Source organism: Corythoichthys intestinalis, chromosome 1 (genome assembly GCF_030265065.1).
Source record: "Corythoichthys intestinalis isolate RoL2023-P3 chromosome 1, ASM3026506v1, whole genome shotgun sequence".
Taxonomy (NCBI): domain Eukaryota; kingdom Metazoa; phylum Chordata; class Actinopteri; order Syngnathiformes; family Syngnathidae; genus Corythoichthys; species Corythoichthys intestinalis.
Genome location: NC_080395.1, coordinates 31,789,783 through 31,813,730, shown reverse-complemented (window position 1 = coordinate 31,813,730; position 23,948 = coordinate 31,789,783). Strand labels below are relative to the sequence as shown.

At 41.4% G+C, this 23,948-nt stretch overlaps 3 protein-coding genes across 7 annotated transcripts in view; 1 reads left to right on the top strand and 2 right to left on the bottom strand.

The window, feature by feature from the left end:
* The window catches only part of LOC130913744 (cyclic nucleotide-gated cation channel beta-3-like), a 78,633-nt gene extending 72,229 nt beyond the window's left edge, over positions 1-6,404 (top strand). For 4 of the 5 annotated variants that reach the window (XM_057832591.1, XM_057832576.1, XM_057832583.1 and 1 more), the window contains exons 12-30: positions 883-943; positions 1,008-1,038; positions 1,189-1,294; positions 1,397-1,495; positions 1,555-1,703; positions 1,859-2,062; positions 2,584-2,792; positions 2,884-2,934; positions 3,509-3,595; positions 3,666-3,730; positions 3,792-3,914; positions 4,015-4,156; positions 4,226-4,385; positions 4,454-4,551; positions 4,623-4,706; positions 4,779-4,897; positions 5,013-5,159; positions 5,230-5,413; positions 6,024-6,404. In XM_057832591.1, the coding sequence (XP_057688574.1) occupies positions 883-943; positions 1,008-1,038; positions 1,189-1,294; positions 1,397-1,495; positions 1,555-1,703; positions 1,859-2,062; positions 2,584-2,792; positions 2,884-2,934; positions 3,509-3,595; positions 3,666-3,730; positions 3,792-3,914; positions 4,015-4,156; positions 4,226-4,385; positions 4,454-4,551; positions 4,623-4,706; positions 4,779-4,897; positions 5,013-5,159; positions 5,230-5,413; positions 6,024-6,137 (2,233 nt within the window). In that variant the 3' untranslated portion in view covers positions 6,138-6,404. The remainder of the gene's footprint in view (positions 1-882; positions 944-1,007; positions 1,039-1,188; positions 1,295-1,396; positions 1,496-1,554; positions 1,704-1,858; positions 2,063-2,583; positions 2,793-2,883; positions 2,935-3,508; positions 3,596-3,665; positions 3,731-3,791; positions 3,915-4,014; positions 4,157-4,225; positions 4,386-4,453; positions 4,552-4,622; positions 4,707-4,778; positions 4,898-5,012; positions 5,160-5,229; positions 5,414-6,023) is intronic. The other variant, XM_057832608.1, reaches the window with a different exon arrangement.
* A 1,397-nt stretch (positions 6,405-7,801) lies between these two features.
* Positions 7,802-16,195, bottom strand: bcl2l10 (BCL2 like 10). The gene is made up of 3 exons (XM_057844169.1): positions 16,061-16,195; positions 13,097-13,570; positions 7,802-8,453 (listed from the first exon to the last, which is right to left on the bottom strand). Exons 2-3 carry the CDS (start codon positions 13,565-13,567, stop codon positions 8,337-8,339), a joined length of 588 nt encoding a protein of 195 aa, XP_057700152.1. The 5' UTR covers positions 13,568-13,570; positions 16,061-16,195; the 3' UTR covers positions 7,802-8,336.
* Positions 16,196-18,657: 2,462 nt separating this feature from the next.
* LOC130923171 (guanine nucleotide-binding protein subunit beta-5b-like) overlaps positions 18,658-23,948 on the bottom strand; it is a 38,141-nt gene continuing 32,850 nt past the window's right edge. Inside the window, exon 13 of the mRNA XM_057848688.1 lies at positions 18,658-19,457. Coding sequence (XP_057704671.1) covers positions 19,446-19,457 — 12 coding nt within the window. The 3' untranslated portion in view covers positions 18,658-19,445. The remainder of the gene's footprint in view (positions 19,458-23,948) is intronic.

The window sequence follows — 23,948 nt, the reverse complement described above, 5'->3', positions numbered from 1 at the left end:
TTTAGTTCAAGACCGTTAAGTGTTTTGTAGAATGGCAGTAAGATTTTCTAGTCTATCCTTTGACTCACAGTAAGCCAGTGTAATGACTGCAAATCCACCATGGTCTGGAGGCCACTTAAATGGTCTACTTTAGGGGTGGCCAACCCTGGTCCTTGAGAGCCACAATCCAGCTTGTTTTGCATGTCTCCCTCCTCCAACACACCTGAATCAAATTATCAGGATTGTTATCAGGCAACTGCAGAGCTTACTAATGAGCTGATCATTTGATTCACGTGTGTTAAAGGAGGGAGACATGGAAAACAAGCTGTATTGCGGCTCTCGAGGACCAGGGTTGGTCACCCCTGGTCTACTTGCATCCCTAGAATTTTAGAACCACAGGGTGCCCTGTTGACATTCCGTGAGACTGAATCCGCACTGGCCTGATATATTCAGTAATGGCAGATGGTGTCCACAAGAACATATCGTGCAAGGTCTAGTGGGCCTTTTGAAGCCCTGCAATAATACAACTTGCTAGCAACCTCCACAGATGGTCCAACAGTAAAATAGAGAGCACTTGCAAGGAGCCACTGTCCACTGCAGTTTTCTCTTTAGCTCCTGATGTCACTCGCTAGGATACAACCCTTAAATGTGTACGTATAACCCAACAGTTATTGTCATCATTTCCGTTTTCCCTCAACATTCGGTTATAACCTATCATTAAATGGGTTTCGTTTTTTCTCACAGAAATTGTTTTCAGCAGATATATTGCTATTGGCAGCAATATTTTGGTCTCGTTTTGAATGGATGAATGGCAATTCAGTGGGGAAAATGAATTTACTCTGAGTAAGTTCCTGGTCATGGTACAAATTCAGTAGCTAATTGGAAGTCTTTCTTATTACTCAGCAGGCCCTCGCCTGAAGGTGGGGCTGAGGCACAGGCAACCGACACGCTTGGCGAGATGACGGTAAAATTCGGCCTTTTTCCTTACTTTGTCTGATCGCGCCAAAATGACTTGGCTTGACTTTTAGGTTCAAAGAGGAGCAGAGGTTGCAGAAGAAGGTAACAACAATGTCTTCTGATCATCAAAGTACCATTTTATCAATGGCTCAAACACGGTCACGTCACTGTCTCTGGTGGCCGCGTCAATCCTCCTAATCGGTTGGCGCAGGGTGTCATCCGTTCTTTGTTCACGTGATCGCGGTCTGGCAGGCGCAGAACCGGAAGCTGAAAAGGTTGCGGCCGTCCCCAAGACGACGGCGACACCGGGCTGCGCCTCTACGCTGACTGTCGGTGATACCGCTCTGTCAAAACTCAGGTGATACGCAATACCGTTCGGATCTCGAGAGATAGACAGTCACCCCATGAGCCACACGGTCTGGACAAGCATGGAGATCTCTCCCTTTTGGTCTTGGCCCAGCGGAAGCGCCGGTCTCTCAGAAGATGAGGAGGAAGATGACAGGTCGACGAGAGAACGGCTCGCAGCGCCGTCCGGTCTGGGAGACACACTGATCACAGAGTGAGTATAAACCCGATTTGCGTGCCCAGTCCATCCGTCTCACATCCGTCCTTGCCCAGCGGCCGTCCGGCGTCGGCAGCTAGCGTCGGCAGCGTGGTGATCCAAGACCGCCTCAGCCAGCTCGTCCGGCTCTTCAAAGGTCGGACGGAACGTCACAAAGACCGTCTGATCGACCCGGACGAGTCGGAGCAAGAAAGTCCCCCCTCCTGTAAGTTTCCATATCCTCATCCCGGAGGATGCAATTGCAATTTGCAATCACCTTCTTCTAAGCTCAGGAGCATTCCTTCATTGTTCTTGTAACTCAGAGATACATAAGGAGCAGCTAACGATATCTGACTTTTTCCCTTTGTCATGTGGCCGAAGCTCCTAACAAAGCTCTGCTGCCTCCGGCTGCAGAAGAAAAGACGGATGCTCCCGCTAGTGGAAAGAAAGAAACAGAAGAAGAGGCGTCCTTACACTTTCAACTTCTGGGATATGATATTCAAATTCCTAAACTTCCCAACATGCCCAAATGGCTCCGAGTCATTGGGGACTTCCGCTTCCCCTCCAGCATGGACCCATTCACTGGTTGGTATCAATTACCTCATAGGACATTCTAGAAACGGACCCAAACCACCTCAGAAGCAGTCTGAAGACACAGTTTAGGCATTACAGAGACAAGGTCAATTCATTTTAGAACTCAAGTTGGAACCACTCGACAATCAAGGTGGTACAAAAGTCCACTGTTAGCTGAAGGAGGGTTGTTTGAACTCGCACAGCTCCTTTTGTAGAAAAAAACCCAAATCTGAGTCGCTTTGACTTTACTTAAGGTCTAGGACAACTCTGGAGTCATTCCGGAGTCCGGCTTGTGCTAGCTTATGACTTGTCTCAGTGACATCAGAGGCATTCAAAACACAAGTCAGTGCCTTTTGAAAACCATTCCAGATGTAAGCTAATCCTATTCCGGTCGGGCGCAAGTCAAAAGACAAACGAGGTTCACTTTAATAATGGTCGAACAACTCTTGCTGTTGAGTTCCATTTCTCAGCCGGCACGGACCATTTTTGTGAGCGATTGCAGGTCCGTGACAAATTCCCATGTGGATTTACAGACCCACTCTACGTGCTGTGGCTGTTCCTGGTGGTGGCGGCATGGAACTGGAATGTTTGGCTGATCCCCGTCCGCTGGGCCTTTCCCTACCAGACCCCGGAGAACCGCCACTTGTGGCTCCTGGCCGACTACACCTGCGACCTCATCTACATTGCAGACATTCTGGTCTTCCAGCCCCGCCTGCAGTTTGTCCGTGGGGGAGACATCGTGGTCAGGGACCAAAGAAGCTCTTTGTTGTTATATTGTCATCATCCTGTTTTCTGCTTTCCAAGCTCACCCCATCTTTAATGTTTGATTTCAGTGTGAGACAAAAGCCATGAGAGAAAACTACATGAGCACCGAGAGGTTCAAGGTATATTCTGCGACCTGCTAATCTAGGACTGTTCTGGAGTTGGCCTCGTTTGGTCTGGAAGAATTGAAGATGCAACCTCAAGACGCGTCAGAACTACCAATTGAGATCACATTTTGAGGAATTCGGGCCCAAGTCACCAATCATCTAAAGCATAGGTGTCAAAGCAATTCCACAAAGGTCGAAGTGGGTGCAGGATTTCATTCCAACTGAAACAGTACAGAGTGTTAGACCAAAGAGGTTTTTGCTGAAACAAGCAATACCTGACTGCAATCAACTGATTACACTCACTGGCTGGAAGGAAAACCTGCATCCACTTCTGCTTTTGTGGATTGGAAGGAAAACCTGCATCCACTTGTGCCATTGTGGAATTACTTTGACACCTGTGATCTAGTGGCACAATGGAGATGAGCTGGTCTAGATTACATCTTGAGGTAGCCTGGAATAACTGGAGTCTCTGTCCCGGTCTTGAAAGAATGTCTGGAACAGTTCCGGCGTAGGGGCGTTCTAGAGACACACAAAAAGAACCGGCCTACACCACATCTAGTGGTAGTTTTTGCTTTGCTCTGCTCTCCAGATGGATGTAGCCAGTCTGTTTCCTTTGGAGATCTTTTACTACTGGACTGGGGTCAACTCTCTGCTACGATTCCCTCGTCTGCTCAAGGTTTCATTTGATTGCTTTTCAACTGCTCGGCCGAAGCAGCAGGATTTAACGTGTGGCGTATCTCTCACAGTACCATGTTTTCTTCGAGTTCAACGACAGAATGGAGGCGGTGATGAAGAAGGCCTATATCTACAGGTGAGCCAAGTGGCATTTGGGGTCTGGTCAGCGCCGGACTAAAACGGTGCTCGTCTCACAGGGTGATCCGGACCTCCACCTACCTACTTTACTCGTTGCACATCAACGCGTGCCTCTTCTATTGGGGCTCCGACTACCAAGGCCTGGGCTCCACCAAGTGGGTCTACGACGGCAAAGGCAACGCGTAAGCAACTAAGATAGCCTTGCACTTTAGGAACATCCGCCGTCAACTTGCAAACTGTAGTCGCAAGTGTGTAAAATGACCTCCTTGCGCCCACATCCAGCTACGTGCGCTGCTACTACTTCGCGGTGAAGACGCTGATCACCATCGGCGGCCTTCCGGACCCGACCACTGTCTTTGAGATCTGCTTCCAGCTCCTCAACTATTTTGTGGGCGTCTTTGCATTCTCCATCATGATCGGACAAGTAGGTGCCAGCCAAAAGTAGCGCTTCTCCATCTACATGGGACTGCCTAACTGAAAGCTAGCATTCCAGATGAGGGACGTGGTGGGGGCGGCTACGGCGGGGGAGAACTACTACCGCGCATGCATGGACGCCACCTCCAAGTACATGAACTTGTACAACATCCCCAAGCCCGTGCAGAACCGCATCAAGACATGGTACGACTACACATGGAAGAGCCAAGGCATGCTGGGTAATTATATAACCGGCCGTCAACATTTTGAGCGTATTTTGCCCATTGCGTGCCATCCTGTGCTTTAGACGAGCAGGAGTTGCTGGTGCAGCTTCCCGCCAAGATGAGACTGGACATGGCCGTGGACGTCAACTATGCCATCGTGAGCAAGGTGGCGCTCTTCCAGGTCGGTGGCTTGCTCAGCACGTCGCGCGTCCAAAGCCGACGCCTGTGTGCCAGCGTGTCGGTGTGTGTCAGGGCTGTGATCGTCAGATGGTCTTCGACATGCTGACCAGACTCAAATCAGTCGTCTACCTGCCGGGAGACTTTGTCTGCAAGAAGGTCCGCGTCCCTCCTGCCCTCCAAGGGATTGCTTTCGTGTGCATGATGGCGTTCTTCCTTCCTTTGCGGTAGGGTGAGATCGGCAGGGAGATGTACATCATCAAGCAGGGCGAAGTGCAAGTAGTGGGCGGTCCGGACCTTCAGACTGTTTTCGTAACCATTAGGGCCGGTTCCGTCTTTGGCGAGATAAGGTCACCACCTTCAATCTTTTTGTAATACGTAGAGTGAGCAAAAAACTACATTCAGGAAGTAGAGGTTGAGGAAGGCCAATGTGGAGTTGCTCACCTAGTGCTTTCTATTGATCAGTTTGTTGGCAGGTGGCGGAGGGAACCGGCGCACAGCCAATGTGAAGGCGCATGGTTTCGCCAACCTGTTTATCCTGGACAAGAAGGACCTGGCAGACATCCTGCTCCATTATCCCGAGTCCCAGAAACTTCTGCGCAAGAAGGCCAAGTAACCGATAGGGAATGTCTGGGCGACGTGATGCAAAAGTTGAGGAGCTGCATTCTTTTTTGTCCTTCAGGAGCATGCTGTCCAAGGACCAGAAGCCGGAGGAAAAGGGAGGCGGCGAAGCCGGCGGGCGGGTGATTCCGGTCCGACCCGACACACCAAAAATGTTCAAAGCAGCGCTGAAGGTGACCACTCAGGCGGGAATGGCCGGGACCTTTGCCAAACTTAGCCAGAGCTACGGACAGCCTGGCCAACAGGTAGGCTAGTTTCTTGGCTATATTTCTTTTATACAGGCTGATGGCCTGAATGCAAATCTCCACTCGTGTTGTTGTTCTTGCGGATACCAACTGTGAAGTCCTACTCCTCTGTCATTCCTGAAATGATCGACTTGAAACAGCCAGTATTTTTTGATCCTCCAGAGCCCGATTTTTTGTATTGGGGCTGATTTATTAATTGCGGCATTTTACTTGGGAGTTAGAAAGCAAAGGACAGCCTTTTGTAGGTTACCAGTTTCCAGTAGCGGGCATGCGTGCTCACAGATGGACTTATTGGTGCAAGTGTTGCCTGTAGGTTACAAGTTAGCCAGTCGGGAGCAGCATTCAGCCTGTAATTCCACATAATTGGAAAGTAAATTCTATGGTTGTGTATGCATTGTCATTCAGTCCACTATTTCATTTTTTTGTCTTAGGGCTGTTAATTACATGATTTTTTTGCGAACTGTAGGTTCCGAGGGAGACTGGTGGTCATAGTTCATTTGGAACTTGTTTTTTATCGTTGTTCATTTTGAACTTGTTCATCGTAGTTCATTTCAAACTACTTTTTCCTTCTACTCTAGTCTGAAAATTAGTTTTTTTTTGCGCTTTATAGGCTCCGCCCTCTCCTCAAGCAGCAGGTGGCCAGCCCTTCGTCACCGTCACCACGCCCAAGGAAGAGGGGGAGCTCGGCTCGGTGGATGGCGCAAAGGAAAAGATGGATGCCTAGTAAAAGGCTTAAAAAAAGAATCAGCCATTGAATTAAGACTATCACTCGCGGATTGTTTTTAATCAGACACCCACCGCCAGCTTTGAGACTAGAGTGGAAAGTAATTTCTCATGTTACTGCAACTAAGTAGATTTGTTTTTACTTGCCATTTTAAGATTTTTTTTTTTTAATGAGTCATTTTAGTTGTATTTGTTCCCTTTGCGGATTGTACCTTTTTAAATCTGAAATATCTGCAATGACAATAAACGGCTACTGTAAATTTTATTGGATTTCATTGACTCAGTTGCATTTTAAAACAATTCTGTTGGAAAGCTAATACTTCATGTTCTGCTCCTCGGGTGGTTAAAATTTGAAACCCTAAATTTAGTTTAGGTTTCAAACTAGTTTTAGGTTTTCTATTTTGAAACCCTAACCGATTTGAAATCATAATTTCAAACCCTTACCTGAGATTTAAAACCAATTTTAGAATGCTAATTTGAAACCCTACCTCTTGTCTGAAACATTAATTTGAATCCCCAACTCCATAATCCCACTATTAAACCCTACTTTGAAACCCCATTTTAAATTCGAAATTAACCCTAAATTCAAACCTTACTTTGAAACCCTAACCCCTGGATCAAAACCCTGACTCTAAACATAACTGTGAAACCCTAACCCAAGTTTGAAACCCCAATTAAACCCTATTTTAAAAAACACCCTGGAAACCCCTTGCCTGGAACTCCAGAGTCACCGCTGTTCCAGCATACGACGAGAGCGGAGTTTATTCAAAATGGCTAGTGCAACACAGTTGGTTTTAGCGACTCTGTCTGTTTTTGGTCATTTAAAACTGAATTTACCGCGGACTGGAACATATTCTCGCCTCTCCCGTTCGCCATTTGTGTTGTTGAGGAGACGACTTCCGACGCGCAAGAATGCCATTGCTCATTAAGAATATGTCACACAAATAAACGAACCTGATTGCACGGTTACTTTTGTTCGTGCTCGAGAGGCCAATGAGCTGGATCCCAGACTATTCTCTCGGTGTTTTAAAAAATACAGGGAGAACAGTGTGGCCGTGCCAGGCAATGAAACCCTAACCTTTGTTCGGAACCCTAATTTGAAACCCCAACCCGGTTGACACCATACTTTGGAACGCTAAACCACATTTGAAGCCCGCAGTGGCGCAGTTGGTAGCTAGCCTTGACCTTGGACCGAAGGGTCAGTGGTTCGATTCCCAGCTACGACAGCCCACTGTTGAAGTGCCCTTGGGCAAGGCACTGAACCCTGATTTGCCTCCAATGGGTTGACAGCGCCTTCGGCATGGTAATCATGCAGATAAAAGCGCTATACAAGTACTGTCCATTTACCATTTAATTTGGAACCCTGTAGAAATGTTAAACCCTACTTTGGAACTGAAACCCAAATTATAACCTTAGTTTCAGACACTATTTGGGGTACTCAACCGAGTAGTTTTAAACCCTATTCTGAAACCCTGATTTGAAACATAACACTAGTTTGGAACCTTGCTTTGAAACCCTAAACCCAAACTCTAAAACTGTACCATAGACCTTTAATGGATAAATGGACTAGAAATGCTAGCGAATTTGGTAACTGATTAGCTTGCCATTAGTCAGTTCTTCGCGGCCATAGTTTAAATTTACACACCATATAATCAATGCCATAAACTGGGATTTACTGTACCATGACAACACAAACTCTTGACTTTTTATTACAAAAAGGGTGACAAATAAATACAAGCAAATCAATGTAAAAATAGGTTGTCAGGTTCTAGTTCTGAAAATTCATTGGTCCCTGGCATTTAAAAAAACAAACAAAAAAAACAGTAAGAGTTGACATTTCAAAAACAATTAGCACCGTTGATAACTGGCCACGTCAGCTCTGCTGACTGGGCCCAACAAACACGCAAAATCAAACACTTTCAAAACCAAACCAGCCAAAAGATTACAGGTCAGTCTAGAAAAAAAGGGTTTCATTTGATATAAATATAATATATTAATTTACACGTCACAGCAAAACCAGGCGGTCGCGTTGACGTGTGTGAAGAAGGCATCCAGATGGGTTTTGTACAATCACGTGGAACCAAAAACCAGCGCCAGTGGGCGCGCGTGTGTGCGTGAAAACATTCGGCCGTACGGCCCGAGTTGATGTAAGACTGAAAAAGAAAATGGACGGATGGGGATTCGGGATGAATGCAGCCGGTTAGCGGCCCAGCAGGAAGGTCAGTCCGGCCAAGCCCACGCCGGCCGCGGCCAGCAGCGCCGTCTTCATTGACAAGTCCTGACCGGAATGTCTGACGCACCACTTGCAAAAACCCTCCTGTGACAACGACAAAAACAACAAAATGTATAATCGCATGGCACACACACATTCGTGGATCACATACACATCATATTTTACTGAACTTGGAATTTCATGTGGTTGAAAAAAAAATCCATGGCTCTCTGGGGACATCTAGTGTTAAGGGAATTTGCTGCAAGCAAATTCTGTTGGTAGTTGTAAAACCTCCACGTCTGAATTTACATTTAACAAAAGAAATTGGGGGGAATACATAAGTACATCAATAAATATATGAACATTTTTCAAAATTACTAAAATGTTTTTTATAGATGAAAATATAAAAAAGATTTTCATAGATCCTCATTTTTTATCATTTAAAAATTGATAAAAAAAAAAAATTTAAAATATATTTTCATGTTTTATTTTTCTAGCTGTATTTTCCATATACTTTTCTATATTTAGTATTTTTTATCAATACTATTTTATATGTACTAATGTATTCTTTTAATGTTAAAGTGTCTATGCCTGCAAAAAGCATGTTTATTTCATATTTCCCACGGTATTTTATGCTCCTAAATGGAATGGACCGCTTGGATGTGTGTGGAAGTGATCGATTTATATATTCATTTTTTTGAATCCGGCACCATGAAAATGAGTGACTTCCTGGATTGAGGAGGAATGCGAATGTGACGTCATCCGGGTCAGTATCACACAATACAGCATTGGTTTATAGCGTGCAGACTGCGGATTCAGCTGATTTTGCGGATTAATTTGCTTTTATTCAATTTTTTAATTTATTATTCATTTATTTATTTTTTAATTTTATCATACCAGCCAAATGTACCGCAGGGCTTTGTTCCTGCAGCAGGGAGAGGCGTGTGAGCCTTTTTGCGTTTCAAAAAGTTCCCGTTCACCGTGGAGTTTGGCCAAAACAAGTTCGACAACTGTGGGACCATTGGACGTACGAGGAAGTGAGTTTTGTATTATGAAAAATACTGGGATCATGGCACACGTTTTAATAAGGAGGTGGCTCGCATTTTGTGGCTGACAATGCTCCTTGTCCACCGAGAAGGCAACTCTGTCGACGACCGGCGGCTTGTTGCACCCGCCCCTCGGTCCTCTTCGAGTGCCAGCCAGGAGAGCGCTATACTATGCTTATGCTCGTGCGGTTTTCCATATCGTCCAAACTTCTAGCCCCCTCTGCCCTCTTCGTCTGCCCGGCAGTAGACCACTATCCTTGGTCAGCCGGTTTGTCCGGCAGTCTTTCTATAGCTGCTTCCCCAGCAATGATAACTCTTGCCCGCAGCAGGGGAATGACGAGTTGTAACTTGGTTGCCGCAGGGGGGGTTGACAAACGGTGAAGACAACTGACAACCCAGCCGCCGTGTGATATGATTTTGTGTGATTTTTCGCTTCGAAAGGCGAGAATAAGACTTGGAAACGCCGCTTGGTTCGGGTTAGCATGTCGGCTAGCTGTCACACCTCCTGGTTTGTTTACGCTCTTCAAAGCTGGGGCAGGGAAATGACAAAAGCCGGACTAACTCCGGTGGCATAAAATATCGTTAGTCCGGTGGCATAAAATATCGTTCGGGAGGTGCAAGAAGTCAACAGTTTTGACCATTATGGAGTAATTTTGCCACATCGTACTGAATAAATGCATTTTTAACATTTTATATTCCATTTAGCACAAAACCTATTTGTCATGATCATACCATTTATTTAGTAATTGGGGAAAAATATTTAGAAAAAAAGAATACCCTGTAAAAATATTTAAAAAATAAAAATAAAGATTGAAACAATGACATTTTGCATTTTCCTCGTTCTGAATAGTTCCCCCTCAATGGGGTGAATTCTAAATCAGATGAAATCGTGACCATGCCGACATCATCCTCCAGCTAGGTATGCTAGAGCGCTATAATGACAGGCAAACTGCGTATTATTGTATATAGTCCAATCGTCTCAAAAAATGATTCTAATTCACATAAAAATGATATTTAGGATTTTTTCTATGCCGTCACTGGCACTTTAATGTCTTTGTTGGATAACATTGGCGGTGACAGACGTCCAGTGCATTTGAACTATTTTTAATTAGAGAGTGGGCAGTTTTTGGTGAAATACCGAAAATACTTTATTAGTACCAACCTCAAAAGAAAAAAAAAAAAAAAAAAAAAAGTTATTTTGTCATGTAGGAATTTTCATGCCATAAAGCCCAAGAGTAAAAATAAAAATCCCATTCCTTTTTACTGTGACTAAATTTAAGACGTTGATCGGTCATAACGTTACGTGATGACGAAAACAAACCTGAAAAAGTCGCGCCCAAAAAAGACCCAGGTAAAACGAACATAAAGCGCCCGACACCTGTTGTCGTGTGCACAGCTGCTGCTTTGTCTGCCGACAACCACACAACTTCACTACTTTTTGACTACACACACAAACGGACGCTTTTACTCCAAGTCCATGTGGCTGAACTGCCTTTGTGGCAGTTGAAGGCAGCTGCCGACTCGATATAGGAGGGGCCTCTGTGCATGTGTCTACGTGTACGCGTGTGTGCGTGCGTGACCCCATTCACAAAAGCAGACAACCCAGTCTACTTGTAAAAGACTATTTATGAGGCGTCTCGGTTCAAATATAGCACATTTTCCAGTAGCTAATAAATTACAAAAAAAGCATGCTGAACATCCCAGTCAAAATGGATTGGACTTATATTGCTGTCATTTAGGCGTGTAAATCAATAATTTCATGCTCATATTATCCTAATACTTGAGTTACTATAATTTCTGGATAAGGCGCAGCCACCAAATTTGACAACAAAACAGTGTTTATTCATATTTAAGTCCTACTTGTTAAGCTTATCAATACTCAAAGAATACGACATACCATTTCCAAAACTACATAAATAAAATTAAAATATGTCATGATGGACGTCTAATCGTGTGGCTCTGGAAAAAAATTAAACTCTCCAAATGAGTTTATCACTAGTATAGTGCTGCAACGATTAATCGATTAACTATTATTCGATACACTAATATAAAATATATATAAAATGTATATATAAAAAATAAAATTTTTTCTAAGTATTCGATTACAAAAAAATATGCTTATTAAATTTTACTGCTTCGAGTATTCGTTTAATTAAAGTAGCGTTGTAATAGTGTATTTTGAAAGTGTTTGCATTTAGTTGTATTGATTAGGGTGGATACACTGCCCTCTGGTCTGCCTCATTTCACATGGCTGAATCCAACTGCTCCCTGTTAAGACCAACATAAGTTTTTGTTTGAGCTAATGTTTTTTTAATGCATTTGTAATTTCGTTTATAGATATATTCAGCCGTTTTTTTTTTTGTGGGAATATGTGTTTGAACCTCTTTTTAAGAGCATTGTAAAAAAAAAAAAAAAAAAAAAAGTTAGCATTTTATAGCATTTAAGCTAGCGGACCTTTGCTATGTAAGTTAGCCAATTTTTCTTTTGTTGTACATAAATCATTTTTTTTAAAAATGTTTTATAACGTTTGAGGCTCAGCTCAGGTATTTTAATTTTTCATGTTCCTTATCTGATTATTCGAACTAACTAGTTCATCGATTAATCGACTACTAAAATAATCGATAGCTGCAGCCCTACACTAGTAGACATGCATCAAATGTACTCCTTGACACCAAATTTCTGGTGACGTGTACTCGTACAAAAACATGCTGTAATTTCCAGATAAAATTTTTTTCTTAGATTTAGGGCTGCAGTTATCGATTATTTTAATAGTCGATTAATCGATGAACTAGTTAGTTCGAATAATCGAGTAATCAAATAAGGATCATAAAAAATTAAAATACCTGACCTGAGCCTCAAACGAAATAAAAAAACAAATGACGATCTAAGTACAACAAAAGAACAATTGGCTAACTTTCACCGCAAACGTCAGCTAGCTTAAATGCTATCAAATGCCAACTTTTTTTTTTCTTACAATGCTCTTAACAAATGGTTTAAACACATATTACACATGTATACCTATAAACGAAATTAAAAATGCATAAAAAAAAACATTAGCTCAAACAAAAACTTAGCTTACATTGGTCTTAACAGGGAGCAGCTGGATTCAGCCATTTCAAATGAGTTATGTTATAATCACTTTTGCCCCTAGATGACAGTGTATCCACTCAAATCAATTAAATTAAATACAAACAAATTCAAAACAAACCATTACAACACCACTTTAATTAAACGAAGACTCGAAGCAGCAAATTTAATTTAAATCATTTTTGTAATTAAATTACTGGAGTTAATCAATTAATCGTTGCAGCACTACCTAGATTCAATTTAGTGTTACCAAAAACCGTTTGGGTGAGGGTGAGCATTTTCCACGTTAATTTTTCAAGACCCTTTTGTGCCACTTAGAAGAACCTTTTAGTATTTGGATATTAATAAATATATATTTCCGTTCAATTAAATGCCTCTCAATGTAAATATTGAGACATGGACAAATGCAGCAAATCGTCATATGCAATCAATCTATGGTGTGGAAATTATTGTCAATAACTTATTATGGATACTTTTTCTATCCAATATCTTATCCGGATACATTTCAGTATTTTTTCCTACTTCTAATTAATATTGACCAATATTTTCCATTTTCATCAATTTTGTGCTTAACCAATCGTTCTTTGTCACAAAGTGAGAAGATGGAAAACCTACCCAGCCATTGTTTTCCAGCATCCACTCCTTCTTCTCTTCCCCGAGAAAGTCCGCGATGGTTTCTGCCAGCTTCCTGCAAATCTGTGGCCACGTGTCGAGGTCCAGCCCCTTCGTCTTAGTGGCGTCACTGGGAGCCTTCTCGCGTTGCTCCCTCAGCATCCTGGCCAGCACGCCCGTGAAGGCGAAGAGCGATACTACTCTCCCCCAATTCAAAAGTCCATCGCTCACCATCTCCTCCATCACTCTCCGGAAGGAATAGCTCAGGTCGGGCCCGCAACTCCGGAGGAAGGTCTGCGCCAGGCTGTGGAAGGACGCCTCGTTGAGGGACTCGGCGTGCCGTCCCACGCGCCTCATGGTGGCGGCCGCCTCGCCGGGAGGCGGCGGGGCCGCGCCGGGGTCCGCCGTGCAGCACAGGTCTATGTAGTCCTCGGCCAGAGCCAGGCTCTCTTTCCACAGCCTGCACGGCGACATGTTCTGCAGACACATACAGTAAATGATCACTTCATTGGCTTCCAATTAGTTATGCTCTAGCACATTCTTGAAAAATAAGCCTCTGGTTTGCCGCTACGTTTTCATGAATAATAAGTGATAAAGTATTTAAAATCTCATTTTAGAGGTCAATTTTTAAATGTTATACTTAACCTTTTCAGGGACTGCGGTCACCACAATGGACATGAGATTATTTACTGCCAGTAGAGGTCACAGTATGTACTGTGGTAGTTAGTAAAAGAGGGGAATTGATATTGAAATAAACATACTGACGACAATAGATGTCCAATTTATTTCAATTGGGAGGGGCTGGATGGTATCATTCGATTGGACGTCTATTGCTGTCAATGGCAGCCATAAAAAAAAAATGGTTCAATCAATTAACTCATGCATTTTATTTAAAATTACTGATGTACCATATTTACCACACTATAAGGCACATCCAAGTACAAAGCGCACCTTCCATGAATTGCCTATTTTAAAACTGTTTTCATATATAGGGCACACCCCATTATAAGACGCAGTAGAAGTAGTTTTTAGGGTTCCATTATGCATCCACTAGATGAAGCTGCGTTAAAGGGAATGTAATGCCATGATTAACTGATATTGATCCATATTAAAGCACATTGGATTATAAGGGGCACTATCGGCTTCTTAGAAAACTTTTAGGTGCGCCTTATAGTGCGGAAAATACAATACTTTTATTTTATTGCCCATTGCAAAATACAGGTGGGCATCACCAATCCGACAATTGGAGGTCAAATGGAGGCTGCAATTAGTCCCTGGGCCACAGATTTTGAGACTCCTGTCCTATATGAATGAAATAAAATCTTACCAAAAAAAAAAAATTATGCTTGATTGGGTTATGATATTTAGCATAACAGGGTTGCAAAGACGGATTAATGTTAGCTTTTTATCATAAGAAGATTTACTGTTGATCAACAGCACCAATATAGTGCCGCAACGATTAACCGATTAACTCGAGTATTCGATTAGAAAAAAGATTTGTATTAAATTTTGCTGCTTCGAGTATTCGTTTAATTAAAGTGGTGTTGTAATGGTTTGTTTTGAAAGTGTTTGCATTTAGTTTTATTGATTTGGGTGGATACACTGCCCTCTTGTCTGCCTCATTTCACATGGCCCAATCCAGCTGCTCCCTGTTAAGACCAACATAAGCAAAGTTTTTGTTTGAGCTAAAATTTTTTGAATGCATTCGTAATTTAGTTTAAATGTATATCCAGCCAATTTTTGTGGAAATATGTGTTTGAACAATTTCTTAAGAGCATTGTAAACAAGAACAAAAAAATTAGTATTTCAGAGCATTTAAGCTGACTTTTGCTATGTAAGCCAATTGTTCTTTTGTTGTACATCGATCCTTATTTTAAAATACCGTTTGAGGCTCAGCTCAGGTATTTTAGGTTTTTATGTTCCTTATCCGATTACTCGATAAGTCAAACTAACTATTTTATCGATTAAACGACTAAAATTATCGATAGCTGCAGCCCTACCAATATAATAAATACTTCTAGAATTTTTAAAGGTTCTTATTCTGACCGTGTGACCCTATATAACAGGGTCGCATGACGTATATTTAATTAACTTTTTTTTTTTGGTCTTAAAATAAAGATAGGAAAAAATGAAAGTGAAGACGTACCTATTTATTCAACCCTTTCTTTTGCAAAACGGTTACTCAAACATGTTCTTTCAGGTATATTTTAATGCTTTCTTTTATTAATTTTTTTTTTTTTTTTTTTTTTTAATAAATTGTCTCAGGACAAGTCATTTTACCCAGAAACGGCATATATTAGTATTTTGTACGTGAATTATTTAAAATCGAAATATCCTCTAATTCTGGAATCACCTTTTATGTTTCTTCAGAGGCATTCTCACAATCTGAATTGCTATGAGGTCGACGTACGTACAAAGCAGATGGAAGTACAAAACTACGTCGTAAAGCAAGGAACAGCTTCCTTTCACATCAAAGCCTCAAGATAAAATAATAAAATCTGTTTCTTATTTTATTCTATTTTATTTTCTAACCATTGTTAACTTCCCCTGAGGTCAACGTAGTGTCTTGAACGTCTCATGATAAAGGGATCTTTAAACGTTTTAGCTGGGTAATAATTGTTACTTCATAAGACTCGTTTCAAACCGTTACCTTCCAATAAAACATGAGGTAAGAACGACGCAAATATAACCGTTTTCCTCGTTAAATACAAGGCTGGTGCCGGTGAACTTGAAAAATTTGCTCGCCGGTTAGCCAGCTGGCTACTTGGCCGCTGATGTGTTACCAGAGCAATGGAGGCGCACACAAAGGAGGCGATTCACTACGCCGGCTCTTCAAAACTCTGCGAAACCGAAACGCTTCCGCACTTTTAACCCGTCTTAACGCCGAAAAACACATAAAATGCCATCGCAAATGTTGCAACGTTAAAAATATATATTTTTTGTATGATAGAGAAGAAAAGCACTTACCCTCCCGGCGATGATTAGACTGGTGTGCAGCGCAAAGAAGAGCGGCACCGGCGGAAGGAGACGAGCGATGCTTCGGTCCAGAGAGACCGACTCACATTGAATGTGTAACTCCGCCCGTGCAATTTGGATGAAAAACGTAAATCAAAAGAGGTCGAAAAGTCCCCTTTTTACGTCACATTTCCCATTTCAAAGACATCAAACACTCAAAATAGAGGTTATTTCATTCGCCCCTCCCAGTCCAAATGGATTGGACGTCAAAGATAAGCAATGAAACTGAAAGGTGAAAAGTTGTTTCATCACTTTTTTTGTTTACTTTAACTTCCAAAGATAACATTCATTTTCATTAAGCCTTTATATGGCAAGTGACTGTTTTGTTTAAAAAAATAAAATAAAAAATAAATGTGGTCATCCAATTTTGGGTCATGGACGCCACAATATTAAGCATTTGAACAGAGGACTGCCCGTGAATGCTTAGGTTTCAGAGCCATTGACAGTAGAGTTGTCCAATAATGAGTTTTTATTGGAAAACTGATATCCCGATATTGTCCAACTCCAAAATCCCGATACGGATATTTGCGGTCGTGGCCTTATATTATTTTTCTATTATTAATAATTGTTCATTTAATTTTTGAACCACAAATGCAAATCGTCTGCTCACATTACAAATTCCAAGCATTTCAAATCGGAGACATCTACTGCTAAATAAGCATAGAATAACCAGGGGCGTCCTTAGGCGTATTTTAGGGGGTTGAAGCCCCCCTACCATATTCTCATGCCCCCCATAAATAATCTAGTGTCGTTTCACTGAAAAAAATGCTATCACATTCACTATTCAGAGTATTACTTTAAAACAATAATCATATAACGTATCATTATTAAATTAAATATGATCATAAATCTGTCAATTCCCCTCACCTGATAAAGTAGAGAGCCCCTTCAGTGCGTAATTATCCAATGCATTCCACTTGTTCATATAGAGAACACCCACATCACTGAAAATCCACTCCACGTTTTGCCTGTGACCGTGCTCTAAGTCAGTTCCAGCCGGCGTCAGAGTATAACATTTTTTTTTCAGTTGTGAGTAATTTAATTACTTTACCCATCATTTGCAACACCGTCACCGTTACTGAGGATGTGGAGGGGCATGTTTCTACAATTTGGTTGAATGGAAGTGGAGTTGTCTGATTTTGATAGCTGTCTGGATAGAGCAGAGCATCAATAGATGGATTAAAGATGGGCATAAGAAGGTTTTTCAAGAATGAGTATTTATCACTGCTGGTAGTCACATTTAGCTCCAGCCCGCGACTTACAGCAGAAAGTACCATGTAATTAATAAACCAACTGCTCCGTGTTTGACAAATAAAAACCTGGCTTGCACACTACAGACAAAATCTGCACACGTCTTACCTTTGTTGTTTTGCGGTTAAAAGTTACATCCCAGCTTTGAAATAACGCTGCTAGCCAGTTTGTCTGAAATGCATTGTGAAGGTCCTGGTTGTTTATAAGTGTGCACACTTTTTACCACTGTGTTTGGGGTGACTTCCTTCTGGAGTATCAGCTATGTTTCTCACTTTATGTATAGATGAGTACAGGAGCTGAGCTCATTCACATATGATTACCATCAGTGGATAGTACGATGATAATAATAATACACTAATAATAATCACTCCACCACCTTTATTGAACTGTAGGAGTCAGAGCAGAGTGATAGACAAATTTGCCACCCTTAAAAACAGACTACATTCTTTGATGCTTTCATCGACCAAGTAACTTGCAATTGTAGCCATTTATTTCCTGTTGTTTTACTGTATTATAGAATAGACTGAAACACCAATAATAACAATGAATAAATGATCAGTCTTTGTTAGCTGTTTGTGAAGTTTTGTGCTCGTATGCTACGTTCACTTACATCTTGGTCATCTCCTGGGGGCTAAGCCCCCCCGTTTTTAAAACCTAGTGACGCACCTGCGCATAACTACTGTGCTAAGCTGTGACCCGCCCTTGTACAAAGGCAGAAGGCTTCTACATTCACTTTGAAGGCAATATACGTATCGGCACAAAATCTGTAATAAAAAAAACAATGTCAATATTATCAGATATCATTTTAAAAGGCTTATTGGCTGATATTATCAAGTGCCCAATAATATTGGACAACTGACAGCCGTAGACGATTATATATAAAATGCAAAAACTGCTTTTGTTAACAATCAAAAAAATACTTCATAATCTTTTTAAGTCTTTTTTTAATTTTCTAAAAGTCTAACACTAACTATTAATTGAACCAGGCACCTTTCATTAACCAAAAAATGTCACCTTTAACCTGAAATACACATCAAATCGATGTGGTGACATCAGCTGACTTTACTATTATCTTGACAAGTGATTAAATCAATAAGTAAGAGGTTGTGTGTAGCCTTATTGATTTGATCAACTCCTGTGAGTTAATCACTGTAAAGCACGTGTGATAACATGAGAGCTACAGAGATGTACATTTCTTTTATTATGTCATAATAAATTCTACGTGTGATGAAAAAGGATCATTTGATAACAAAAGTCTCTGCGGTTTGAAGGCCAAACCTAAATTCATTGACAATGGGATCCCAAACAGTGTATAAAAAGTGATGTGCTTCAATAACCAACATGGGGAAGTGAGAAATAAACACGAGACTTATCCTGCAGTCAAACAAGTTTATTGCAACTGCCATTATTTTTCCCTTCTCAGTAATTTCCCTCATCTGTGTACACCCTTACCAGGTACTTTCCCATTTAATTATCTCACTTGCTGAGAAAGGGAGGCAAATACAGATCAATGAGATTCCCCTAAACGTGTTTTTTTAAAGGTCATCAAGAAGAAAAAACAGCCCATCAATGATGTGAAGACCTTTAAACCTTTACTGTCATCAATTCAAGACGTGTCATGGCCAAAAGGTTCAATATTGGGCCATGTGAACCTAGTCAAACAAACAAATTACTACTGTACTTAATAAAATCCACATATCCTCATATACGGCAGCATTATTGGCTCAATCACTGCCATTGACAAAAACATGTCCATTCCATTTGAACAGCGAGACTGGCGGTTATTTTACAAACATTTTGAGACACATTACTGTACTTCCAGTGTGTACAAACCCCATACAAAGTTGTCTGTTGAGTCACCCATATCATTTTCCTGTGACATTATCCACTTATTACAAGAATATGCCACTTAATGTTATAAAAAACACTACATGACTTTTTTTTTTCTTCTAAGTTTTGTCATTCACATTTTAAAGTCATTTGAGGTTTTTATTCGTTTGCCTGTGTCCTCATCCAGCTTGTGTCCTCATCCAGCTGAAGGTTGGTTGAAATGCTAATGTTGATTGCAGCTTCTCCCATGCAGATTTTAGGCCCAAATCTGCAATAGAGAAGAGTGAAAAATCAAAGTTAATCAGCATGGCGAACTTTGCTCCAAAAACAGTTTGTTGACATATATGTACAATGGGGCAAATAAATATTTATTCAACCACCAATCGTGCAAGTTCTCCTACTTGAAAAGATTAGAGAGGCCTGTAATTGTCAACATGGGTAAACCTCAACCACGAGAGACAGAATGTGGAAAAAAACAGAAAATCACATTAATTTTTAAAGAATTTATTTCCAAATTAGAGTGGAAAATAAGTATTAGGTCACCAACAGTGGGGAGAACAAGTATTTGATACACTGCCGATTTTGCTGGTTTTCCCACTTGCAAAGCATGTAGAGGTCTGTAATTTGTATCATAAGTTCTCTTCAACTGTGACGGACGGAATCTAATACAAAAAAACAGAAAATCACGTTGTATGATTTTTAAACACACACAGCCAGGGCAACAAAGGAGTGGCTTCGTAAGAAGCATTTCAAGGTCCTGGAGTGGCCTAGCCAGTCTCCAGATCTCAACCCCATAGAAAATCTGTGGAGGGAGTTGAAAGTCTGTGTTGCCCAACGACAGCCCCAAAACATCACTGCTCTAGAGTAGATCTGCATGGAGGAATGGGCCAAAATACCAGCAACAGTGTGTGAAAAGCTTGTGAAGAGTTTGGCCTCCGTTATTGCCAACAAAGAGTACATAACAAAGTATTGAGATGAACTTTTGGTATTGGCCAAATACTTATTTTCCACCATGATTTGCAAATAAATTCTTTAAAAATCAAACAAGGTGATTTTCTGTTTTTTTTCCCCCACATTCTGTCTCTCATGGTTGAGGTTTACCCATGTTGACAATTACAGGCCTCTCTAATATTTTCAAGTGGGAGAGCTTGCACAATTTGTGGTCGACTAAATACTTATTTGCCCCACTGTATGTGTAAATAGATTAAAGCAAAAGATCAAATCTATTATGAATTACCTTTACGTGAAATACGGTTCACAAAGTACTCAAGTATGTAAACTAAAGGCAGTTTCACACTAGCGGTAACTTGGTGTGAAAGGGTGCGTGGCAACTAAAAGTGTGTTAAATTTCCGATTCTTAGAATATTCGTGATTCGGCCGTGGAAGATTCGAGAACGATTCACGAACATCCAAATTCCGATTATTTAAATATGCCAAGTAAAGCGGAACTAAAACACAGTCAGCGCAGTCTTCCGGACGCTATGGGGAACGGGCCAAGAGTACACATCCACAACTCACGCTTTCTGGATACAAAACAGCAACAAGCATGGCTGACCTAACCAACCAACTTCTCCATGAGATCAGACCTGCTCCCAGAAATTCAAAACCAGACGTGTGGAATTATTTTGGATTCTACAAGAAAATAGGGGATTTCGAAGAATGTTGAAAGCAACTGTGCATCAATAATCGATTTATAATCGAATCGCACCAGTGAATTTTCACTGAGGGGCGGGGCCCAAAAGAGATTTTTTCTATTTTCACAGCAGGGACGCACTAACATCAACAACACATCCAATAGCAGAGGGGCAGGCGTACTGATATTTGTCCTATCAGGTTGTTTTGACGGATGAATCACGATCGACGAACCCTTGACAAATGTTCTTTTTTTTTCGCGAGTTCTTGGACCCTCGAAAACGGAGTCTCACACCTCTCCTTGTTAAGCTAAATTAAATCCTCGATGTGCGTTTGTGTGGAAATGGAGTTCACGAATAACAAAAAAAAAAACCAATTCACCTCTGAAGTTAGTCAAACTCTTTACAGGGCTAATATAATGCTGCATACGAGAGGCGTGCGAAATTTCCGATTCTTAGATTATTCGCGATTCGGCCGTGGAAGATTCGAGAGCGATTCACAAACATCCAAATTCCGATTATTGAATTATACCAGGAAAAGCGGAACTAAAACTAAGTCAGCGCTGTCTTTGGGACGCAATGAGGAACGGACCGGGAGTAAATATCATGTTCAACTCATGCTGCTAGATAAAAAAAAATAATAATAATAATACCCGACTGCGGCCAGCAACTGCTACAAACAACGGCCGATTGCTAGTTGCTACAAACATACGGCCACATACGGCTACGGTAGATATCACATATACAGTGCCTTGCAAAAGTATTCGGCCCCCTTGAACCTTGCAACCTTTCGCCACATTTCAGGCTTCAAACATAAAGATATAAAATTTTATTTTTTTGTCAAGAATCAACAACAAGTGGGACACAATCGTGAAGTGGAACAAAATTTATTGGATAATTTAAACTTTTTTAACAAATAAAAAACTGAAAAGTGGGGTGTGCAATATTATTCGGCCCCCTTGCGTTTACACTTTGTAGCGCCACCTTTTGCTCCAATTACAGCTGCAAGTCGCTTGGGGTATGTTTCTATCAGTTTTACACATCGAGAGACTGACATTCTTGCCCATTCTTCCTTGCAAAACAGCTCGAGCTCAGTGAGGTTGGATGGAGAGTGTTTGTGAACAGCAGTCTTCAGCTCTTTCCACAGATTCTCGATTGGATTCAGGTCTGGACTTTGACTTGGCCATTCTAACACCTGGATACGTTTATTTCTGAACCATTCCATTGTAGATTTGGCTTTATGTTTTGGATCATTGTCCTGTTGGAAGATAAATCTCCGTCCCAGTCTCAGGTCTTGTGCAGATACCAACAGGTTTTCTTCCAGAATGTTCCTGTATTTGGCTGCATCCATCTTCCCGTCAATTTTTAACCATCTTCCCTGTCCCTGCTGAAGAAAAGCAGGCCCAAACCATGATGCTGCCACCACCATGTTTGACAGTGGGGAAGGTGTGTTCAGGGTGATGAGCTGTGTTGCTTTTACGCCAAACATATCGTTTTGAATTGTGGCCAAAAAGTTCAATTTTGGTTTCATGTGACCAGAGCACCTTCTTCCACATGTTTGGTGTGTCTCCCAGGTGGCTTGTGGCAAACTTTAAACGGGACTTTTTATGGATATCTTTGAGAAATGGCTTTCTTCTTGCCACTCTTCCATAAAGGCCAGATTTGTGCAGTGTACGACTGATTGTTGTCCTATGGACAGACTGTCCCACCTCAGCTGTAGATCTCTGCAGTTCATCCAGAGTGATCATGGGCCTCTTGGCTGCATCTCTGATCAGTTTTCTCCTTGTTTGAGAAGAAAGTTTGGAAGGACGGCCGGGTCTTGGTAGATTTGTAGTGGTCTGATGCTCCTTCCATTTCAATATGATGGCTTGCACAGTGCTCCTTGAGATGTTTAAAGCTTGGGAAATCTTTTTGTATCCAAATCCGGCATTAAACTTCTCCACAACAGTATCTCGGACCTGCCTGGTGTGTTCCTTGGTTTTCATAATGCTCTCTGCACTTTAAACAGAACCCTGAGACTATCACAGAGCAGGTGCATTTATACGGAGACTTAATTACACACAGGTCGATTCTATTTATCATCATCGGTCATTTAGGACAACATTGGATCATTCAGAGATCCTCACTGAACTTCTGGAGTGAGTTTGCTGCACTGAAAGTAAAGAGGCCGAATAATATTGCACGCCCCACTTTTCAGTTTTTTATTTGTTAAAAAAGTTTAAATAATCCAATAAATGTTGTTCCACTTCACGATTGTGTCCCACTTGTTGTTAATTCTTGACAAAAAAATTAAATTTCATATCTTTATGTTTGAAGCCTGAAATGTGGCGAAAGGTTGCAAGATTCAAGGGGGCCGAATACTTTTGCAAGGCACTGTATGTAGAACTAGATGCGAAATGACAGTTGATGGCGGCGTGAGAACATGTATAGAAAACTAGATGTGAAATGACAGACTTGCCGGCGTGAGTAAAGAGCCGCCATCTTAAAGCAGTAGACTTCTCTAGAAGGCTTTGTTGTAGCAAACCTAATTAACTTTTTATCTAAAATACTCCTAAATCGGCAAAATCTTGACTTGAATCCATCTTTAAATGATGAAACCGTTTTAAAACTTTGACATGTTGAAAGTAGACGGAAGGGAAATTATGGAATGACAGGAGCAATTTTAACAACTTTAACGGTTGATTCACAACATTAAATGAATTGAATGTAGTTTAAACAAATGTACAAAACATTAAAAATGGGTGGGGGTTTATCAATAATCGAATCGGAGTCTCTGAAACATAATCGTAATCGAATCCTTAGGTGCCCCAAGATTCCCACCTCTACTTCACACTCCTTGAAATAGAAAAAGTCGCAGTTTTCATGAGCAACAATCAAAAATAAATGCATTGGCGCTTGGACTATAGCAAATATCATATGCGTGCTGGAGTCCACACACTTTTCACTTTCTACAACAGGCTACGTTGCTCTTCCTGTTTTGCTATTACCATGGGCCGCTTTTCGCACTGGGCTGCCGCGAGTGTGAAACATCCTGTACTCAGACAAAGCCTGCTTCATTTTCTGGGTCCATTAGAGCTCATTTCTCCAAAAGCCACGCATACTACATTGGGTAGCCAGCCTTGGACAAT

Bases quoted from the DNA above. Each gene is read 5' to 3' on its own strand.
- bcl2l10 (XM_057844169.1), bottom strand. From the start codon at position 13,567: ATGTCGCCGTGCAGGCTGTGGAAAGAGAGCCTGGCTCTGGCCGAGGAC. The intron at 8,454-13,096 runs GTAGGTTTTCCA...TCGTTGTCACAG, and splicing joins TGCTGGAAAACAATGGCTGG to GAGGGTTTTTGCAAGTGGTG.